The 22,639-nt window shown below is 39.6% G+C and overlaps 2 protein-coding genes across 4 annotated transcripts in view; both read left to right on the top strand.

Annotated features, from left to right (window-relative positions):
- Positions 1-7,516, top strand: part of SOS2 (SOS Ras/Rho guanine nucleotide exchange factor 2) — a 76,190-nt gene extending 68,674 nt beyond the window's left edge. For 2 of the 3 annotated variants that reach the window (XM_046009044.1, XM_046009046.1), the window contains 2 exons: positions 4,599-4,708; positions 5,574-7,515. In XM_046009044.1, the coding sequence (XP_045865000.1) occupies positions 4,599-4,708; positions 5,574-6,083 (620 nt within the window). In that variant the 3' untranslated portion in view covers positions 6,084-7,515. Of the gene's footprint in view, positions 1-4,598; positions 4,709-5,573 lie in introns of all 3 variants that reach the window. The other variant, XM_046009045.1, reaches the window with a different exon arrangement.
- A 339-nt stretch (positions 7,517-7,855) lies between these two features.
- VCPKMT (valosin containing protein lysine methyltransferase) lies at positions 7,856-13,828 on the top strand. Its single transcript, XM_046007123.1, has 6 exons — positions 7,856-8,216; positions 8,316-8,426; positions 8,594-8,666; positions 9,269-9,388; positions 10,471-10,575; positions 12,680-13,828. The coding sequence occupies exons 1-6, from the start codon at positions 7,954-7,956 to the stop codon at positions 12,692-12,694; spliced, it is 687 nt and encodes a 228-aa protein (XP_045863079.1). The 5' UTR covers positions 7,856-7,953; the 3' UTR covers positions 12,695-13,828.
- The last annotated feature ends 8,811 nt before the right edge of the window (positions 13,829-22,639 follow it).

Raw genomic sequence — 22,639 nt, 5'->3', positions numbered from 1 at the left:
AAAAATGCTCACATCCTTTGGTCTTATTCAATAGGAAATTGAATATTTACTTTGTACCAGCTACCCTGGTAGGTACTATAGATTCAGTGGCAAACAAAAAAAGACCAAGCCTCTGCCTTTATTTATATAAAAGACCAATACGGGGAAGAAGTCACATACATGAAGATCATGTCATTCATCCCACTCTTGGTTTTTCTAACTATACTTTCAGCTCCCTAGTCTCTCTTGCTTATTTTTCTTCATATTCCCAACCTATAAAGATTGGAAGTCTGCAAGATTCAGTCCCTGGACCTCTTCTCACTCACTTGGTTGGCCCATCGAGTCTTATATCATTTGTATAATGATAATTTCCCAACTTTTTTCTCTACTTGGGACCTCTCTCTTCACCTTTTGACCCATATGCTCAGTGGCCTATTCGACATCTCCATTTAGATACTGAACAGGAATCTCAAACCTAACTTCTCCAAAACTGCACTTGTTTCATCCCCTCCAAACTTGTTCTTCCCACTACTTCCTCATCCCAGTTCTAAACTGCATTCAGTTGCTTAGGCTAAAAATTAAAGAGTTATCTTTTACTTCTCTCTTTTTCTTATACCCCAAATGTGATTCATCACTAAATCTTCTTTACCCTCAAAATATATCCAGAATCTATTTCTCACCATCTCTACTGCTGTCACCTTGGTCCAAGCCACCATATCTCTTACCTGGTTTATTTTAGTAGCAGTCTAACTTCTCGTCTTCCCCATAGTCTGTTTTCAGGATAGCAGCCAGGACCTTTTAGAAAGTAGGTTAGGGGCGCCTGGGTGGCTCAGTAGGTTAAAAGCCTCTGCCTTTAGCTTGGGTCATGATCGCAGGTTCCTGGGATCGAGCCCCACATCGGGCTTTCTGCTCAGCAGGGAGCCTGCTTTCTCTTCTCTCTCTGTCTGCCTCTCTGCCTACTTGTGATCTCTGTCTGTCAAATAAATAAGTAAAATCTTAAAAAAAAAAAAAGAATAGATGATCATGATAAAGAATTGATACTTATAAAAAAAAAAAGAAAGACCAAAAAAAAAAAAAGAAGAAGAAGAATGTAAGTTAGACCTTTCTCACCAGTGCTTGAAGCTCTCCAGTGGCTATCTCAAAGTAAAAACCAAAGTTGTTTTTTTATTTTTTAAAGATTATTTATTTATTTATTTGACAGAGAGAGAGATCACAAGTAGGCAGAGAGGCAGGCAGAGAGAGAGGGGGAAGCATGCTCCCCACTGAGCAGAGAGCCCGATGTGATGCGGGGCTTGATCCCAGGACCTTGCGATCATGATCTGCGCCAAAGGCAGAGGCTTTAACCCACTGAGCCACCCAGGTGCCCCACCAAAGTTATTTTAATGGGCCCAGAAGGTTCTATGCATTTTAGCCTCTTCTGGTATGTCAGACTTCATTACCTGTTATTCTCCCATCACTCACTCTGTTCTAGCTTCTCTGCCTCCTGCACACAACAGACACATTTCCACATCAAGACTTCCGCTTTGGCATTCCTTCTGCTTAGGATGCTCTTCACCTATTTGGCCTCATTGCAGGCTCCCTTGCCTCATTTAGGTTTTTGCCTAGTATTACCTGAGTGAGGTCTTCCTAGCCATCCTATTTAAAATTGCTCTCCTCCTCTCTCTCTGTATCCACCTTCCCTACCTAGTATTTCTTCTTCTAATTTATAGCCCTAATACTTTTACTTAATTATCATATGCATTCTCTCTCCCTAACCTAGACTATAAGCTCCATAAGGACATGAATTTTTGTCTGTTGTTGTTCACGACTACATTGCTCTACTGTCTAGAATAGCACCTGACACTATAGCAGTTATGCAATAAGTATTTTTTGGAAAAATGGATGGATGGATGTCAAAAAATTGAAAGTCACTTACATAGCTGACTAACATTACAGAAGACACTTGGTAATTTTTTCTACATTCATTAGTTTGGAACATTGAAGCTATTTAAAATGCTCACAAAAACTGATCTTATAGGGAGGTGCTCTTGATAGAAAATAAAATTAAGTTCACATTTCATCAAGGGTTATTGAGTGCCTACTATGGAGAAATAGAACATAGTGGTTAAGTGGTCGACTGTAGGTCGGACCTGTATTCCAAAAAGTCTCACAGTTTTTCCACCATCATTCAGATATTTCTGCTTCCATGAGTGTGTATTTCTGTAAGGAAGAGAAGACTCACCTAACTCTGACTTAAACAACAAAAAAGCATTCTGACTCACATAATCGGAAGTCTAGAGGAAGGCTGCTTTAAGACTTGTTGAAATCAGTGGCTCAGTGATGTTATCAAGACCAGGTTTCTTTTCGACTCTTAAGTGTTTTGTTCAAATTATCAGTGTTACCTAAGGCTGTTTTCCCTCAATGTCATAAGAGTGGTGGCAGGAACAATAATGGTTGTGTGCTTTTTTTGTTCAGTTAGGTAAAAAGGAAAGAGAAAGGTATAGAACAGACTGGCAGAGTGTCTTTCCAGAAGGGCAAGGAACTTTCTTTTCAGTAGCCCCTAGCAGATCTTTCACATTCTACTGGTCTGAACTAGGTCACATGCCTACAGCTACATCCATCACTCTGACTGAAGGAATGGATTACAGAGATTGACCTGGTCTAATCTGGCCCCATCCTTGGAGCTATGGGATAAGGTCAGCTTTCCCCTAAGCAAAAGCAAGGGCTGCATGCATGAAAGAAAAGTAGACAAAAATCTGATCATGTTAAGAAGGTGAGAAGTGAGTCTTATGCCCACTTCTTTTTTTTTTTTTTTTTTTTTTCTTTTTTACTTTTTAAAACGTATTTATTATTATGGTGCCTGGCTGGCTCGGTGAGTAGAGCACGTGACTCTTGATCTTAGGGTCATGAGTTCAAGCCCCACGTTGGGCATAGAGCTTACTTTTAAAAAAATAAATTTTTTTAAAAAGTATTTTTACTGAAGTACAGTTGACATACAATGTTATATTAGTTTTAGATGTACAACACAGTGATTTGACAGTGCTCTCCATTACTCAATGTTCACCAAAGTGTAGTCACTCTGTCACATATATTATTACAATATTATCAACTATACTCCCTATGCTGTACCTTTTATTTCTCTGACTTACTTTATAACTAGAAGTTTGTGCCTCTTAATCCCCTTCACCTATTTCACCCATCCATCCCCTTATCCTCCTCCACTCTGGCAGCCACCAGTTTGTTCTCTGTATTTATGAGTCTGTTTCTTTTTGTTTTGTTTTGTTGTTCAGAATTAACATATAAGTAAAATCATATGATATCTGTCTTTCACTATCTAGCCTAATACCCTTTAGGTCCATCCATATAGTTGCAGATGACAATATCTTCTTTAGTCCTTCATCTGTTGGTGAACACTTGGGTTGCTTACATATCTCGGCTATTGTAAATAATGCTGCAGTGACAATAGGGGTGCATACATCTTTTTTGAGTCAGTGTTTTAGTTTTCTTTGGGTATATAGTAGTGGAATTACAAAATCATATGGTATTCCTATTTTTTGATTTTTTGAGGAAACTCCATATTGTTTTCCACAGTGGGTGCACCAATTTACATTCCCAACAACAGTATATGAGGGTTCCCTTTTCTTCACATCCTCACCAGCACTTGTTATTTGTCTGACTGGAGTTGGGATTAAGCCACATGGGATAGAATCACTGTCACCAAGAGTAGTTTGCTCCGAAAGGGCAAAAGATGCTGGTCAGGCAAAAGGAATATATCTACAGCAGATAGTGCTCAGTCTAGACCCACACACCATCCACTAACACCCCATCGGCATACTTGAGCTGACAGGACCTATGAGGTGACTGCAGAGGCACAAGATCAGGACAGCAGTTTTTTACATGGAGTAGTAAGATTGACATCTTTACTTGGATATCACATAAGGAGTTCATACTCCGTGTGTGTAAAATTAAACTCATCAACTTTCCCAACTAGTTTCTGTGAACCCAGTCTTAATATAATGAGAAACAAGACACGGTCACTGCTTTTATTACAAGTGTTGGTCAACAAGTAGAATTGGTCCGTAAGTATAGGTTATAGCCTGGGTGGCTCAGTTGGTTAAGCGGCTGCCTTCGGCTCAGGTTATGATCCCAGAATCCTGGGATCAAGTCCCACAGCGAGCTTCTTGATTGGCAGGGAGCCTGCTTCTCCCTCTGCCTCTGCTTGCTATCTCTCTCTCTGACAAATAAATCTTTAAAAAAAGAAAAACCACAAGGTCTGTGATTATGTATGATCTTTCTCTGGAAGTCACTACAGTTTATATAAATTTGTTTGTTTTGTGTGTTTTAGATTTAAAAAGGCTTTTCAGGAAACAGAATCTCATTATGAATCTTATTTAAATTGCATGTTTTCATGGAGCTATATCTGCCAACTGCCAGGCAGTACCACTGTGCTAGTCCTTAGGGATACAAAAATAAATACACATTGCCCTCAAAAAGCTTACAGTTCATGGAGAGTATAGGTAAACCAACAGTTAACTACAGTACAGTCTGACATTTGCTGTTGCAGACGTGGTAACAGATTGAAATAAAGTCTTATGATTTGCACTGTGAATTGTGGTTAAACTAATCTTTTTTACCCCCAGAGTCTTTCTTCAGTTCATGTGGTAGTTTACACAAACTAAGTGAAGAGCCCCTGATTCCTCCTCCTCTTCCTCCTCGAAAAAAGTTTGATCATGATGCTTCAAATGCCAAGGTAGTCAACAGGACTTAGGTTTGCCTTAACTTATTCAACTTATTTCAAGTTGTGAATCTTCAAAATAATTCTTGTTCTTATAAAAAGTCTGTCAAGTATAATTTGGCTACCCTTTATGATTTTTAAACACTTTGTTTTTTTTACTTGAAAAATACTTTAACTGCTTATTTCTCATTAATATTTTTTTCTAAAAAGTGGCTGGGCAGATTCACAGATACTCAAGTATGTTTCCTTTCTGATAGAAAAGGGAAAAACTTTAGTATTCAAAGCATTCTTCAAACTTTAAACCAGTACTTTGCAAACTTTAGGCGGCATCAGAATCACCTGGGAGGCTTGTTAAAACCAGATTGTGGAGTTTCCCATTCTCTAGGGTGGGACCCAGGAATCTGCATTTTTTAAAACAAGTTCCCTACTAGTACTGATGCTGCTGGTCCCTGGATCACACTTTGAGAACCACCACAGTAAGCCTCACTGGGAAAAGTAGAAGTAGATGGCCAGAAACAGAAGCTGGACATCGAGTTCCCTTGACATCGTGTCCTTTAATGTGTACAAAGCTATGTATTCCTTTCACTCGCTTGCCTATTATAGTTAAAATGTGTAAATTTTTGAAAGGTAACCTGAAGGTTTTGAAAGATAACCTGAAGCTTTATGTTCTAAGATTTCAATTAAAATATCTTATATATGAAAATATTAAACTAGGCACCAAATTAAACGGGGAGTATTTTACTCATGAATCTGATCATTAAATCAGATTAACCTATTTTGAGTTCTTGGATTTAACTAAACAAGAACTTTTCAGTTTTTAAAGCTTAACAGATTTTTCAGGAGAATGGAGGTGTGATTTAATTTTTTTTTTTTTTTTGAGGGAAATACGAAATCTGATGATGACCCCCCTGCTATTCCACCAAGACAGCCTCCTCCTCCAAAGGTAAAACCCAGAGTTCCTGCTCCTACTGGTACATTTGATGGACCTCTGCATAGTCCACCTCCACCGCCGCCAAGAGATCCTCTTCCTGATACCCCTCCACCAGTTCCCCTTCGGCCTCCAGAACACTTCATAAACTGTCCATTTAATCTTCAGCCACCTCCACTAGGACATCTTCACAGAGATCCAGACTGGTTCAGAGACGTTAGTACCTGTCCAAATTCGCCAAATACTCCTCCCAGCACACCCTCTCCGAGAGTACCACGTCGATGCTACGTGCTGAGTTCTAGTCACAACAACCTTGCTCATCCTCAAGCTCCCCCTGTTCCACCAAGGCAGAATTCAAGCCCTCACCTACCAAAACTGCCACCAAAGACTTATAAACGGGAGCTTTCGCACCCTCCGTCATACAGACTGCCTTTGCTAGAAAATGCGGAAACTCCTCAATGACCTTAGCCATATGTAGTCATTGACACTGGAATGGTATTTGTAAAGGGTTTTTTTTTTAATTTATTCAAAAAAGTCATAGTATTTTAGTACTTTTTACAAATAATGCTCTTACAAAAATGCTACTGATCAAATAAGCTTTTAAAAATTGGGAAAATAAAAATACAAAAGTCCTTTATCATTATCCTCAGGTGATCAGTAGCATTGCCTTGTCTTGGATCCTCAGTGCTGCCAAAAGGCCAGTATAAAGAATTTATATTTGCACTGTAGACTGCTAAAATAATGGTTTAAAGTGACATTGATTGCACTGAAAGGGGATAGTGCATTTGTGGAATTTTTCAAATTTGGGTAATAGATGCCTTTTTAAGGCAATGAATTTACACAAATATAGGGGGTGTATGGTATTACTGATTTTTAAAACTCTTTGACCATCTTCTAGTTTTTACTTCTAGTTTTTACATTTAGGAGAATTGTGAAAAACACCCACTGTTCTTAAACTCTTTAATGCCATGTCTTAAATGCCAGAATTTGCTGCTGAAGACAAAAATGGAAAATAGAATGAAAATAATAGAATGCACTGTAAGTGTTTATTATTTTGTCAAAATGTATACAGACTACCTAACCCAATCATAGAGGGAAAAAGGGCATGTATCTCATTCAGATGTGCCTTTTGTTTTTGCAGACTATGGTGTCTTTAGCTAATGAGTTGCCTGTTGTTTTGGAAAACAAAGTTAATTAATATGCCATGTATGTACAGTTTTGTTTATAATGTATATTTAAAAATAATGCTAATAACCTATGTAAATTTAAGTGACTCAAGGCCTATACTACAATCTGCTACTTTACTAATTCAGAAATTCAGAGGAAACTTTCTTATGGCATAGGAACCAACAGCCTTGCCCTCAAAACCTAGCAACTTTCTCTATAAATCTCATGTTAACTAAAATTTTTAAAAAAAAATTTTTTTTAGATTGGTAACATTGAAATCAGCAAACAAACATACTTAAAGCTTTATTAAACTTTTTATTCAGAGAAGTGAGTAAAAGTTTTATTTGCCATTTGGACTCCTGGGTTCGAAGTGATGAAAAAGCGTGTTTTGCTGATAGTGCTGTAGCAGCAGTTGTAAAGTAGCCAGAAGCCACGTTGTTTATTTACTGGTCTGTGGCCTTTTACTGTGCTTTGTATCAGAGTTCTTAACAAGATTAATAAATCACCCCAGTCTTAATTTTTAAAAGACTTTTAAATCCGTGTTTTCATTATAAGAAACAAGTGGAGATATTGTTGATTTCAAATGTAAATACATACATCCACATTTTTTTCAACATTTGTGTAATCTACATAATCCCAAGGAATTTAAGTGATATAAATTTTATTAGGATAACTTTGTCTTAACTGTTAAAATGCAATCAGCAAGCTTACAGCAACCATTTCTATGCATTCAGATAAATTAGGAGCATGGTAGGAAACCCTTGATAAAAGGGTTATAGCCTCCCTGGTAGGACCTTGGAAGCTGCCTGGATTTAATAAGGCCAGTAACTACCAAGTGAAATTGGTCTCCAGATAAAAACACTCTTGAGTTTTCCCTTGTTTAGAGGTGACAATATTAGTTTTGTCTGGAAGAGTGAATTAAACTGCCCGTTTGTAAAGCCAGGCTTATAATTTAGAGGAGTGAGCCTGTCCAACACCGAGAAGCCGGTGGCCTGGTGCTCGACCACGCCCAGGTAATGCTGCCCTCTCGGCTTTGTACTTTTGCGCACGCGCAATGGTGTCAACTTCGCCACTAGGAGGCGCCGGGCCCTCTTCAGGCCGACCTTGGGGCGGTGTATGTGGCTGTGACGTCAGTGCACGCGCCACAGCTTGTTGCCGGGCAGCGATGGCGGCTACTCTAGAGTCCGCAGAAGACTCTCTGCGGAACTTTGTTCGAGTTTTGGAAAAGCGAGATGGCACGGTGTTACGACTGCAGCAGTATGGCTCCGGCGGCGTGGGCTGCGTTGTTTGGGACGCTGCCATTGTCCTTTCTAAGTACCTAGAAACACCTGGGTTTTCCGGGGATGGGGCCCACGCTCTGAGCCGGCGGTCCGTGCTGGAGCTGGGCTCCGGCACTGGGGCCGTAGGGCTTATGGCTGCTACCCTCGGGTAAGAGCTGGCAGGAGGCGGGGGGCTGTTTTGTTCGTGAAATCCGGATTACTGGTTTACCACGCTTGTGCCTACACTTCAATCTACTTTATTTTATAGGGCTGATGTTGTGGTCACAGATCTTGAGGAATTGCAGGACTTGCTGAAGATGAATATTAATATGAACAAGCATCTTGTCACTGGTTCTGTTCAAGCCAAGGTACTGAAATGGTTTGTATGGCCTTTCAGCTTGTTTTAAAATAACGATTCTATTTTGCTTTAAATTGCGTTTCACTAAAACCATAGTTAATACGAAGGGGACTTTCCAGAACTTGTTTATAAAACAGTGTTTTAAATTATTAAAGCAACAGTTAAATATTTTGGTTGATATTTTTAAGGGGGGAAGAAATAGAAGACTTTCCTTCTCCGCCAGACTATATACTGATGGCCGACTGCATATACTATGAAGAGGTGAGTATTCAGTGAGTAAAGTGTCAAGTAGGCAGAGAGGCAGGCTGAGACAAGAGAGGGGAAGCAGACTCCTTGCTGAGCAGAGAGCGGGATTTGAGGCTGGATCCCAGGACCCTGAGATCATGACCTGAGCCGAAGGCAGAGGCTTTAACCCACTGAGCCACTCAGGTGCCCCCAGAATGGTATTTTTTTAAATGGCAGTTTGTATAATTTGTGGGCATTGCGTTTTTAAAATAACAAACATTGAATTAACTTAAACTCAAGTTAGGGTCAGACTCACTTTTGTGGGTAAATCCCAACTTAAAATAGATTAAAATTAATTTTTTAAGGATGAGGTCATTTCATTTGTTTTCTCATGGGAACTCCAAAATACAGTCATTTGAGTCTTTTGGAAACTGAAATCAATACAGTGGTTGATTAGTGAAGAGGAGTTTACCAATCATTAGTTACAGAGCTTCAACCACTTGTACTTTGTTGATTGACTCAAAGATGGATAAATTGGTGGGGAGTTATAGTTACTCTCTACTTCCCCATTCCCATTTTATAGTAAAAATTAAAATTTTTAAAAATCATACGTAAAAGTGATATTCTGTTTTGAACAGTCTTTGGAGCCGTTGTTGAAAACTCTAAAAGATCTTAGTGGATTTGAGACTTGTATTATATGTTGTTATGAACAACGAACAATGGGAAAAAATCCAGAAATCGAGAAAAAATATTTTGAGGTAAGTACTAGATCTGTTTTTGTAGTGCTTTACATGACTTCAGCAAGGCTTTATGTGACTGTATGTTCAAGTATATTAAGGTAATTTTGAGTGGGGAACACATTCCACTTGTATGAATCCAAGAAGAGTATCCTTCATTGCCCACCATTCTACTAAGCTTCTCCCCCAACCTTTTGCATCTTTTCTAATCCTTTGTTACTTTTTCTTTTCTAATTAGTCGATCTAGTATCTACAAAACAACCTAAAATAATAATGGTGACATCCTTGTCTTTTCTGGGAAAGTTTTCCATGCTTCTTTATTAAACATGATGCTGGCTTTTGGAATGTATTAATGATGTATGTAGTACTTTTGGAAAGTACATCAGAGAAACATATGTGTTATGTTTATACCTCTGTGTTTTTCTCTACATTTTTATTTTTACATTTACATTTCTCTACATTTTTCTCTACATTTTATAAGCTTTCAACCAAGGGTCCTATCTACTTTTGGGGGTGTTTTTTGTTTTTGTTTTTCACTTTTTATTTTGAAATAAAGATTTATAGGAAGTTGCAAAAGTCGTACATAGAGCCCCATGTATCTTCTACCCATCTTCCCCCAGTGGTCATCCAAACCCTTTTGATGGGCAAAAATCCATCACATTACAAGTGACTCCTCTTGAGGGTACATCTCCACAGCCCTGCAATTTATCCACTGAAAGGACTACTTTGCTTAAATAAGAGTGCAAATACATGACTCTGCCTCACATACGTGCCAAAATTGTTTTTATTTTCATGTTTTTCTTGAAAGTAAAGAATGTTAACTTTTGAGACTATAATTGAAAATTCTATATTGTTAAACAGTTTAACTTGTGCCAGCACATATAAAACTGCATATGTATCAAGTTCTCAACTCAGTTTTACATGTGTATACACCCAGGCAACCTCCACTACATCAAGATAGAGAACACTTTCAGGATCTCGGAATGCACCCATGTGCCCTTTTCTAGTCGGGACTCCTCCAAAGTTAACGGTCATTCTGACTTCTGTCACCACAGGAAACTTCATGTTACGGAATTTACAGTATATCTCTTTTAAATTTATAGCTCCTCCAGCTAGACTTTGACTTTGAAAAAATTCCTTTGGAGAAACATGATGAAGAATATCGAAGCGAGGATATTCATATTTTATACATCAGAAAGAAAAAATCGGTAAATACATTCCTAGCTCTTTATCCTCTGAGGAGGTCTCATTAGCTGGGCACTGTCTCTGGGCTAATGTGTGATGCAGATACTGATTTTGATGTGGGGAAACACTTCTGATGACTCCCTGGGCTCAGGTACTCTCAGTGTTCAGATCATTTAATCTACCTGGCATTGGATTCTCCCTCTAAAAAACCAAAAACAAAAACAGGCTTTTCTGATAAAGATCCTTTCCATCTGTAAATAATAGAGCTTTGTAATTGGGCATTACCTCAGGCAAATATCTTAGCTATTTGTACATTTCTTTTTAAAAATGTCAGTTCTGACTTTGGTGAACTTTCTCCAACCATTCACATTTGGCAAATAGTCCAAACTAAAGTATAACAAGGTAGATCTGTCCAGTAAGTAGAAATGCACTCAGTTAAATAGAATTTATTTATATTTCCCCTTTTCTGTTCCTTCCTTTACCTGTTAACATTAATTACATCTTTATATAAGCTGACTCTGTATGCCTAGAGTTTGCATGTGTAGAGGAAAAGAATTGTATTTGATCCATTTTATCACCTTTTATATATGTGGCCCGTAAAAGGCAAGACATGATCTAGTTTATGAATTAAGGATGCTAAATTTAGCTAGTCCCACTTGTTTCTGTTATCTTTGCTTTGATTGAATTCTCAGTGATGAAGTTTTCTGATTATGTGAATTTTAGTCAAAAGCAAATAGCTCGTAATTTGGGGGATTAAGGCTAAGTGTTAGAACTGTAAGGAAAAGGAAGTGGTGGGATTAGTAATTCAGATCTGCTAACTTTAATTTGGCATAGTGCTGGAGATGGATAAATTTTAAAAATATTTTATGCCTTAAGGAATCTGGTTTTAGTTCAAGCTGTTGTGTAGTTTAAAACTAGAATTTTTTTTGAGGCTTAAAGATTTTGTGTCTCCTAAATGTAAAGGCTTTTTGGGGGGGGGGTGGCAAAGAATCACTTCTTTTTACAAAATTCATAAAATTCACCCTATTAAAATGTACAGTTCAGTGGTTTTTAATATATTCACAGAGTTGCACAAGCATTACCACTTTAGTTCTAAACATTTTTTACCACCCCAGAAAGAAACCCCATACCCATTAGCAGTCATTTCCTATCCCTGCCTCTCCCTGGCCCTTGGCAGCCACCAGTCTCTTCCTCTGTCTGTGGATTGCCTGTTCTGAATGCTTCACAGAAGTGGAATCACACACTGTGTGGCTTCCTGTATCTGGCTCCTTTTTGTAGTTTTATAAGAAAAGTACAGTTTTAATATTTCTTTGATACTATACCTTATCCATCCATTCGTCAGTGATTGGGCACTTCAGTCATTTTTCACTTTTTGGCAATAATGAAGAATACTGCTGTGAATATTCGTGTAAGAATTTTTGTGTGACTTTGTTTCCAGATCTCTTGGGTATATACCTAGAATAGAATTGCTGGGTTGTATGGGAACTCCATGTTTAACTTTATGGGGAATTTGCCAAACTGTACTCCAAAGCTGCTGTACCGTTTTATATTCCCACCAGCGGTAGCTGAGGGTTGTGATTCCTTCACCTCTTCACCAGTGCTTGTCATTGTCCATCTTTTTGATTGTAACCATCTCAGTAAGAGTGAATTCATACCTCATTGTGGTTTTTATTTTCATTTCCTGAATGACTAATGCGGAATGTCTTTACATGTATTTATTGGCCATTTGGGTATCTTTACAGAAATACTTTCCCTGTTTTTAAATAAAGTTGTCTTCTTACTGTTGAGTTGTAACTGTTCTTTATTCTGGATACTAGACCCTTACCAGATACATGACTTTCAAATACATTCTCCTGTTCTGTGGTTTGTCTTTTTTTTTTTTTTTCTTTTTCTTGATAGTATGTCCTTTGAAGCACAAAGCTTTTTAATTTTGATGATGTCCAGTGTATCTGACTTTTCTTTGGTTACTTTGTTTTGGGTATCAGCAAAAAAAAAAATCTCTTAAAATTATGGATGGTTATTCATTTGAGCTGCATTAGGCATATTACTTAGTATTAAGTACCCAATAAATAATTTTTCATAAGAAATCAATATTTAAAGTTTTCATTTTTTTTTTTTTTCTTACAGACATCTCTATCGTGAAATCTTTAGTCATCTTACCCAAGCCTCTAACAACCTGGGTAAGCTAAATATATGAACGGAGCATGTGAATACAGCATGGGAAGATTGTGTTCACAGATTTTTCCAGCATGTCCATAGAGATTCGATATATAACTGACAACCACCATGGGCTACCTGCAATTTGAAAATGATTACTGACTGCCTGTCTGCCAGTGGGCCTGAAATCCAACTTAGTTTACTTGTAGCTCAGCTTCAAGTTCTGCTTAAAAGAAAATTGTGTATCAGTCACTCCTCAAATGAAAGATAGGTGTTGAGGTTTTTGCCTTAAGTCTACCAGAAGTAAACAGTGAAGTGGCATGGTTGACTTGGCATTATTGTCAGGAAACTGGAGGTGAATTGATCCAGTTTCTAAAGAGAGACATCTATTACTATGTAATTCTGTTTAAGTTGCAACTAGTAAAGTTTAGTTGTCTTCAAGATCAACAAATCTAAAAGTTAGTTTTTATTTTAATGTAATTATGCATTGGTTTTTAATCGTATGTATCTTCCACTTCATTGCTGTTATTACGATAGCATTAATATCGAAATGTTCTTAAAAATCTGAAAATGCTGTTTTGTATACTATTAGCCAAAGTTTTATTCTTTTCCTCCACCATACATGTCTGTGTGAGTTAGATAGTAATTTATACTGTAATGAGTTGGTAGGAATGAAAGTAAGAAATCAGGAGGGGGAAAAAGTATCTTTACAAACTTTATCATTTGCGAATGGAGCGAGAATAAAAGTCCAGTTTCAGGCTTGTGCACTTACGTGGCTCTTGCACTTTTCGTCGCATATATCTTCCAGGAAAATGGCTAAAATCACCAGTGTTTACATGAAACAGAGAAGTGTTTTTAAGTATCTACAAATGTGGCTCTATATATATTTACCAAGTGTTTTGATTCTGTGTATTCTCTGTTTTATCTTACAATGATAATCATCTCACAGACTGACCTATCAAGGACTTCAGTTACACCAGTTGTGAAGAGTAATACTAACTGGATAGAATTCTGGTACCTGTAGGCATTGGTGCTAGGTGGCACATTTTATGTATTAAAATAAACACTGTTTTTGAGATCCTGTGATTTTGTGAATGTTTCAGAAATAGCTTTGAAGAAAATGAACATCTAAATCAGGCTTTCCAGAAAAAGAAAAAGAAACCCTATTTAGAGAAATTAAAGATCCAAATGAAAAGAACCATTCTTTCCTTCAGGCTTCCTTTGGTCTTTAAAGTTTGTCTTGCCGTTCTTTTCCAAAATACCTTGTTCATACCTCCCTTAGCATTTCATTAACCGGTTTACAAACAGTTTAACCTATACATGATTCTTTGTTAGTTACAGATAGCACCAGTTATTATTAGTGAAGTCTTGGCACAGATGACTACTTTCTAGCCTATTCCATAACACTGTGCAACTTAAGTCTGACATTGACCAGCTATAGTAATCCACTCAGATTCTCAGATCCCTTTTCACCCTCCTCCTCTTTTCACTATACTTCTAATATTCACTACCTCTGGATCTTCTGCCTGAAGTGCCCCTTGGCATTCCTGTAGGAAAGCCCAGCTCCTTTACCTCACATAGGTGCACCTTACACTCCAAAATTTTCTGGAGGAGTTGGGTTGAGGTCAGCCTCTACGCTTCACCAGAATCACCCATTTACTTGTGTGCCTCCTTCCCTTCCCTGTCCTATTCCCACTCCCTTACTTAATTTATCACCTTAAAAAGTCACTTGCATACATTCATCACCATCTGTTCTGGAGAACTGACCTAAGTTACTGAATGTAGATTTAAGTAATTTGTAACACTAAATCGTGGGATTTTTTTTTTTTTTCCTATTCTGGAATAAGGCCAGAGCAGAGATTAAAAAGTACCAAATTTCAAATTAAAAAAGAAAAAGGTACCAAGTCTCCACATTGTAAGACCAAAGAACCACTGGGTTGGTAGGACCAGTGAGCACTGCAGGGCTTACTGGGGCTGCCAGTTCCAAAGAACCTGCCCTATCACCACCCACCATTCCACAGACAGCCAGAGAGTCCTGGGAGAGGTCTCTTTGGGGAATGCAGTGTTGGGCAATGCGATTTTGTCCTTTGGACTCTCATGAGTCCTTTAGACTCTCATCTGCACTCAGAAACCACAGGAGAGAGGCATGAGGGAACAATTCAAGATTAGGGTTGCTTCTAGGAGGTGGAGCCCAACATTTTCTCCACCTGGTTGAGTTTACCCAGCAGATTAGCACATCTGTGTTTTTATTTCAGAGCATGGGAATGAAGTTGGAGAGGTGAGGACTATCAGGCAGAGAGGTGTTAAAGATGGGTCCTGCCAGCTGCTCTTGATACAGGAGTTGGAGGCCAGAGGACTTTAGCAGCAACATGGAGAAGTTCAAAGGCAGGTGCAGAAGATGAGTGAGGTGTGATGCCACGGACTGGGGATCAACCAGAATACAACCAACTCCAATCCCCTGGGACTGCCAGGGCTGGGGTTAGGTGGGAAGTCAGCTCGGGAATGAACCTCTGGACCTCTAGTTGAGTGGGGGCTTGCCACTGTGCACCATGAAACCCACAAGCCAGTTATCAGAATGCAGTTAAAGCCCATTAAGGTGGCCCCGTTGTAAGGCAGTGTTTCTCAAACTAGGCTGCACATGGAGTCACCTGGAAAATTAAAAGCAAACAAAAGCCATGTTCGGGTCCCAGTTAAATTTAAAGGCATGGGATTTTTATTAAAGGACTCCAGGTGGTTTGAGTTTAGCCTAAATTGAGAACTGCTGTGTTAGGGAACCCTAGCAACTATTTCTCAAGGGGAAGGGAGCAAAGGGAGAAGAAATACAAAAATAAACCATCCCTGATTAGAGTGGGCCTGCATAGGGAGGGAAGGAGCTTTGAATCTGATGTGGAATCATCTACAAAATAGGTTTTAAAATAAATAGGACAGAGCTTTAGAAATTGACTGTTTACCTGAAAATTTGGAGAACCTGGTCAAGAAGGCAAAGGTGATGCTACTCAAGAAGAAAGGGGAGTCTAATAGCTGGAAAATGAAGTTGTTATAGGCTAGTCTCCAAGGACTTGAGTCTCCCCTGTATACTAGTTATAACTAAAGGTCTTTGAAATTGTACAACGTGGAATCTCAATCAGGTATAGTTCACAGCCAAGGGTCTGTGAATCTTAGGTTTCATGAACTTGGGAGTGAAGTTAGGTTATTTTTAATTATTTTAAGAAGTATTAATCCAGAACGATGGTGGGATTTTTTACACAGCTACCTTTTTCTTAAAAGTTACCTTGTTAAATGATGCCCAATGCAATATTAACTCAGACTCTGTATTTAGGAAGTGTGGGTTATAGAAATAGGACTGTTGTTCTAAAGTTTCCCTGTAGGTGGCATTGCTTGACTTTGTCTTTAAACATTTTATAAAAAGGAAGTTGTTAAAATAGAACATTTTGAAATGGAATCAGACTTGCATTTTAAAGGTAAACTAAATTAGATTTTAAAGAATCAAGCTACTTATCAGGAGTTGCTTTCAAGTACAGCGTGATTGTCTTAGTGTGTTTGGGCTGCTAGAACAAAGTATAGACTTGGGGGGCTTATAAACAGAAATCTTGATCACAGTTCTAGAGGCTGGGAAGTGCAGGCGAGATCAAGGCGCCAGCTTCCTTACCCGCTCTCTTCTCATTGTAACGTCACATGGCAGAAGAGCAGAGGATCTCCTTGGGGTCTCTTACACTGACCCCATTTAGGAGAGCTTCGCCCTCATGACATACGCATCTCTCAAATGCCCGCCTCCAAATACTATCACGATGGGGGAATAGGCTTCAGCCTAAGATTTTGGGGCTGGGTTGTGGGCAGGAAGCACAAACATGTAGACCATAACAATAGTGTAGGAAAAGCTGATTTTTTTCTTATAAAATTGTATTTGACTTATCTTTCTGTCCATTGCAATCTGATATGCCTTTTGAATTTCTGAGTATTATTTGTAAAGCTACAGAAATTGTAATTCATAGACCATTTCTCTGCTATTGATATCTTCTGTGAGAGACCTTTAAGAGGCTGAATTAGTTGGTCCGGTTCTGAAAATTAAATTGACCTTGAAAGTACCTTTTATATAATGCATGATTTTATGTTTGAGGTGTTTGAAACTTCTAATTAATTTTAATTAGTTTTCCAAACCAGTGTACCTTCTTCACTAGAGTAATAAGTAGCTTTTACATAAAGACTGAAGCTCTGTCCGGCTTTACCACAGTCTTGCAGGCTTAGGCCTTCTGTTTGACTTTTTGTCTTTTTCCTCAAGGAACATCAAGATTTGGAAGAGCTTTTGCTGCATTGATAGTAAACATTGTAAAAGTAGAACAGTCCATTGTCGTACCATGGAGATCTCCAAGCTACTACAGAAAGAGGTTGTGGTGACAAAATTTTACTGAAAATTAGTCAAGTAATGAAAAAGTGAAGTTTTCACTTTTTATAATTTTGAATAAGAAAGCAGTGAATTCTCAAACCATGTAAACCCATTGGGTTAAAACTGTTACATACTTGGGGTCATTTAGGATATTGTCTTAGGTTCTTAAGTATTGGTTGGAGTTTTGTGACAATTTAGTGAGTCCATCAGTTGAGAGGTAGATTCTGTGGGGACCTGGGTCCCATGCCTGACCAGGAGGAGCTCCTGTCAGTCTGGAGCGGGTCAAGTTCCCAGGTCCAGAGCATATCACCAATGAGAAACAGAAGCTGTTCACCAGTCAGCTGCTAGATATCATGGGCAGAGTACTGATCCTGGAGATCAGTGGCCATGCCATTTATGCCATCAGGCTGTGCCAGTGCAAGGTGTACTGGTCTGGGCCATGTGCCCCATCACTTGGGGCCTCCAACCTCATTGAGAGACAAAAGAAGGTCAAACTATTTTGCCTGGAAATGTTCCTGAGTGATCTCATTGCCCACCAGAAAGGACAGATAGAGAAGCAGCCACCATTTGAAATCTACTTATGATTTGGGAAAGAATGGCCAGATGGGAAACCCCTGGAAAGGAAACTCATCTTGGTTCAGGTCATTCCATTGGTAGCTAGGATGATCTACGAGATGTTTTCTGGTGTTTTTACACAATAATGTAACAACATAATTTCTGTTTATAACAAGGTAATTTTCAAATAATGGACTTAAAAATGTGTTAGAGCAAATTATCTCCATGATAATGTTCTCATGTGCATTCTTAAAACCATGTGTCAGAGCATAGGCCTAAAGACCAGATTTACCTAGGCTTAAATTCCAGTTCTGCCATTTACTAAATGACCTTGAGACATTTACTAAGTGACCTTGAGAAAGTTATTTAAACTGTGTGCTTGTTTTCTCACATGTAAGGTGAAGGTCATAATAGTGTCTACCTAGTAGTTTGCTATGGGGATTAAATCATTTTAATACATGTAATGCACTTAGGTACCAGGCGCATAGTAAGTGTTCAAAAAATGTGATTATAATAGAGGTGTAGGGACTAGGAAAATGTATATAATGTAAGTCAATTTTTACCTATATTGCAGTGTAAAATCTGGACATTTTTTTGAGAGTGTAGGGCCCTTGTACCCATCACTCCCCCTTCATGATAGCAATGGCCCTTGGGGTAGGAGGAGGTTGAGAGTGCTGTTCCACCTCCGTTATTTGAACAAGTAAGCAATTCTAGAAAGAGGAGGAAAATGGGGTGAAAGAAAAACATTTGTTTCCCATTCATTTTTTTTGGTTTTAAAATAAGTGTCATGGGCATTCGAAGGCCAATAGGTACAGGAGACACATTTCTAAGTATAGCAGCCTGGCCTTGCTGCCTGGAGCTCCAGGATTACCATTCCACCTCCCTGGACCTTCGGCCCATTCTTCCTTCTGTGGTTCTTATCTCTGTGAAACAGACCAGTTAGGAGGCAGGTGATGAATGTACAGCAGCAGGTCATTTTTCCGAAGTGGGACTCAATGCATCTATGTAACTATGTTCAAAGTTTGGATGTATTAACTCTAAAAGAGCAAGGCAGTGTAGCAGTTACCTCCCAAAGAAGCGATCTTTGTCCACATAATGAACGTATGTGATGTGTTGCGGGAGCTTAGCATAGCTAGTCCCCCCGGCTGCCTGGGGGAGCCTGTGCCGACAGACAAGAACAAGAGAGCCTTGAATTGTAGCTGCTTCCTCAGCCGGTGTAAAGAGGCACGTGGGCTCACCGGCATTTGTTAAGTTTTCAAGACCTTTTTTATTTTCAATTGATGGAAAAGATTGTCATGAACACTGAATAGCTGGTTTTAGTTTTTAGAAACATTTATTCCTTAACCTATAATACAGTAACTTATCTTGGTGAAGCGTAAGTTGGCACTTTTTAATATTCATGAGGCTGAAAACTTATTTCTCCCTCACAAAGCAAACTGAAGGCTTTTGGAAAAGAGCTATACTAGGTGTAGGTTTTACAGGGTTTTAGTGTTTGAGTAGTTCGCAGGTCTCCTTCCTGTTACTAGCTTTCATGAAGTAGTATTGGCAGTTCTGTTAAACCCTTGATGGATCAGTGCTTTTAAATGGTCCTGGGTAATTTGTTTAAAGTTAACTTTTATTCCAGTTTGTTAATTTCCTGAAACCCAGGCATGAACAGTGTGAGCTCCAGGTCCACGTGTTGGCTCACCATTGCTTTGATAAATCATTGCCACAGTTAAGAGTTTACAATACAAACATCCACGTATCCACACGCAACAGCTGACCTTGTTCTTTTAGGAATGTGTCCTGAAAACCCACTTGTGGGGCACCTGAGTGGCTCATTTGCTTAAGCGTCTGACTCTTGATTTCGGCTCAGGTCATGATCTGAGGGTTGTGGGATCAAGCCCCCGCATGGGGCTCTACATTTAGGAGGAGGCTGCTTGAAATTCTCTCTCTCCCTCTATCGCTTTCACTTCCCGCTCGGGCACACTCACTCTCTCTAAATAAATAAATAAATCTTTAAAAAAAAAAAAAAAGCCTTCTTGTACTGCACACACAGTACAGCTGCATATCGGGGTACTCCAAATGTAAAGAGCATTTTTTTAAGATTTTATTTATTTATTTGATGGACAGAGATCACAAGTAGGTGGAGAGGCAGGCAGAGAGAGAGAGAAGAGGAAACAGGCTCCCTGCCGAGCAGAGAGACCGATGCGGAGCTCGATTCCAGGACCCTGGGATCATGACCCAAGCCAAAGGCAGAGGCTTTAACCCACTGAGCCACCCAGGTGCCCCTAAAGAGCATATTTTATCCAAAACTTAGATGAGAAGCTTTACACTTGCATTCAGAATGAGTATAAAGAATACTCTCATGGCATATAATTCGCATAGGCCTGGTTTCTCGAAACTTAAAAAAGGAAACACAATCTTACATTCTCACAGATAATAAATGTTTAACCCAAAAAGTGTCTTTGGATGTCTGTGACATTTATGAACGTAGGTACAAAAATGTGCTTTCATTTTTTTGTGTGTATGTTTGTATTTATTTATTTATTTATTATTTATTAGAGGGGGTGGGTGAGAAGGGACAAAGGAAGAGGGAGAGAATCTTAAACAGGCTTCATGCCCATTGTGGAGCCTGATTTGGGTCTTGACTTCATGACCCCGAGATCATAACCAGAGCTGAAATAAAGCTCAGCTTAACTGATGGAGCCACCCAGGCACCCCCAAAAATGTGCTTTTAAAATAGCTGTCTTCTTTCTAAATCTTGTCACAAAGATCTTTTTTTTTTTTTTTTTAGCTTCATTGTTCCAAAACTCTCTGCGCTCTCAGGCATATACGTGACACCCACATTCAGTCTGTTACTCTCTGTCTGGAGTGTCTGTTGTTAATCTGAGATCCTAAGGAAGAGGAGAGCACAGTAGTGACTCAGTGTGGCAGGAGGAACAGAATTCCCTGTGGACCCTGGGAGACAGCCCCAGTTCCATGCTATGTCGGGTCACCTTCCCCTCATGCACCCAAGCTTGAACATTCTGTTCTTCTCTTGAGAAGATCGTTCACTTGATTATCACTTGATTACTAGCTAATCCACCTGTATGTCCTTGGGCAACGTGACCTCTGAATGTTAACGTCCCTTGCTATGAAAGGAGAGAGTGGTGCACTGGCTAGCGCCGTGGTGACAGCTCAACTAGGTAGTACATGGAGACGAGAGCCGAAAGGAAGGCGTCTCTCTACAGAAGCCTCAGCTGTTGAGTTCGCTCTGAGAATTGAGTCAAGTCTTGGAAACTGGAGAAATGTGAGAGAAGTCACCCTAAGCAAACAACACTTAACGCGATCCAAGGGAAAACAAACAAAAGCCTCATTTGTCAAAAAGGAGGGGTTCCATTTTGCAGCATGCCAATCAATTACTTGTGTGTCCCGCCCTGACTTTTTCACCATCTCCATAGACTCCACCCCCCGTCACCAGAGAGGAGGGTGAGGTCATGGGGAGGAGACTCAAGAGGTTGCTCTCACCAAAAATAAAAAAATCTGGAAGGCACTAATAAGATATTAGGCATTACCGGTTTGGTGCTTCCCAGAGGAATGTAATACCAACACAAAACAAATAAATAGCCCCCTTGAAACCATGGAGATCCCAGTGCGGCAGAGGGCAAGAGCAGAATTGAGCAGAGAAGTTACTGGAGACTCCTTAAATAACTGTAAAAGGGATAACAGATGAAATACGGCTTGTTGCTTTTAGTTTTTCCACACTTAACCTGAAGCTGAGGTCCCATACCTAAAGTGTCTAGAATAACAACTGGTGTAAAGGATCTCAAGACATTTAAGTTCTCTTCCCTTCTCCCATTATCAAATCCACCCTCCATGATTTTCTCTGAAAATAAATAGATTTTATTTATTTATTTGACAGAAATGGATCACAAGTGGGCAGAGAGGCAGGCAGAGAGAGAGGGGAAAGCAGGCTCCCTGCTCAGCAGAGAGCCTGATGTGGGACTCAATCCCAGGACCCCCAGATCATGGCCTGAGCTGAAGGCAGAGGCTTAACCCACTGAGCCACCCAGGAGCCCCACAGATATTTACTCTTTCAGTTAAGTTAACAAACAGGTACAGAAACAGGTGTCCGTACACGTCCAGTATACACATTTGTACTCTTAGCTACTAGGACCAAATCAATCAATCAGAGGCAGTCTGTACCCTTAAGCAGCTCACTTATCCATAATGTGATAGACATGCAAAAAGAATTGCATCTCTGGGACAAGTGCAATAATTAAGGTTTGAATTAGCTCCAGTGGCTGTACGAAGGACAGTATGGTTAACTCGTGGTTGATCAGGGACAATTGCAGGAGGGGATTCTTCTGCCTCACTGCCTAGTCTCACTCATGCGACCATCCTCTCACCATCTTTAATTCCTTCTGTCACTTCATAAAACCAGTGGGTCATAGAATCCCCCATCGGAGGGACTCACATCACAGTCCTTCTCCCCTTTCTGTTTTTACTACTATCCCCTCAGGTTCGGGTCTCTTTACCTCTAATTTATGCTCCCATCATAGTCTCCCACTTCCCATGTGTCTCCACACACATCTGTGCAAACAGACAGAGCACTTTGCTAACTCAGAGCTCCGAACCATTCATCCTGCTCAGAAACGTCCCCAGAACCTGCTGGATGCTCAGTATCGTTGCCAGTATACTCCTGTCACTCGTCTCTTGCTCTTTTGCCAAAGTGGATGTTTCTGGATATACAGTGTGTTTTACTGCTCCTGTCTTTACTCATGATCTTTTCATATAGTGGGCAATTGTGGCAATAACTTCTGTCCTTCATCAGAACCTCTCCCGATTGTCTGATGAAGACCAAATTTCCCAGAACCCACTGCACTCACCCTTCTGCCTGCCCTGTAACCAAACCCAGCCTAACTGCTTCATGTCCTCAGCTGCAATTTAGGGGTGGGTGTCACATGACCCAACCTACCCCACCCTCCCCAGTGCCCTCCTGGATAAGAGGCACTACTTCTTCTCTAGGA

This window comes from Meles meles, chromosome 6 (genome assembly GCF_922984935.1).
Source record: "Meles meles chromosome 6, mMelMel3.1 paternal haplotype, whole genome shotgun sequence".
NCBI lineage: Eukaryota > Metazoa > Chordata > Mammalia > Carnivora > Mustelidae > Meles > Meles meles.
The sequence above is the reverse complement of the archived record's forward strand: the minus strand, read 5'-3'. Positions and strand labels throughout refer to the sequence as shown.

Excerpts from the sequence above, each read along its gene's own strand:
- VCPKMT (XM_046007123.1), top strand. The coding sequence starts at position 7,954 with ATGGCGGCTACTCTAGAGTCCGCAGAAGACTCTCTGCGGAACTTTGTT. Across the intron at positions 8,217-8,315 it reads CTTATGGCTGCTACCCTCGG|GGCTGATGTTGTGGTCACAG; the intron begins GTAAGAGCTGGC and ends TTTATTTTATAG. Across the intron at positions 9,389-10,470 it reads TCGAGAAAAAATATTTTGAG|CTCCTCCAGCTAGACTTTGA; the intron begins GTAAGTACTAGA and ends TTAAATTTATAG.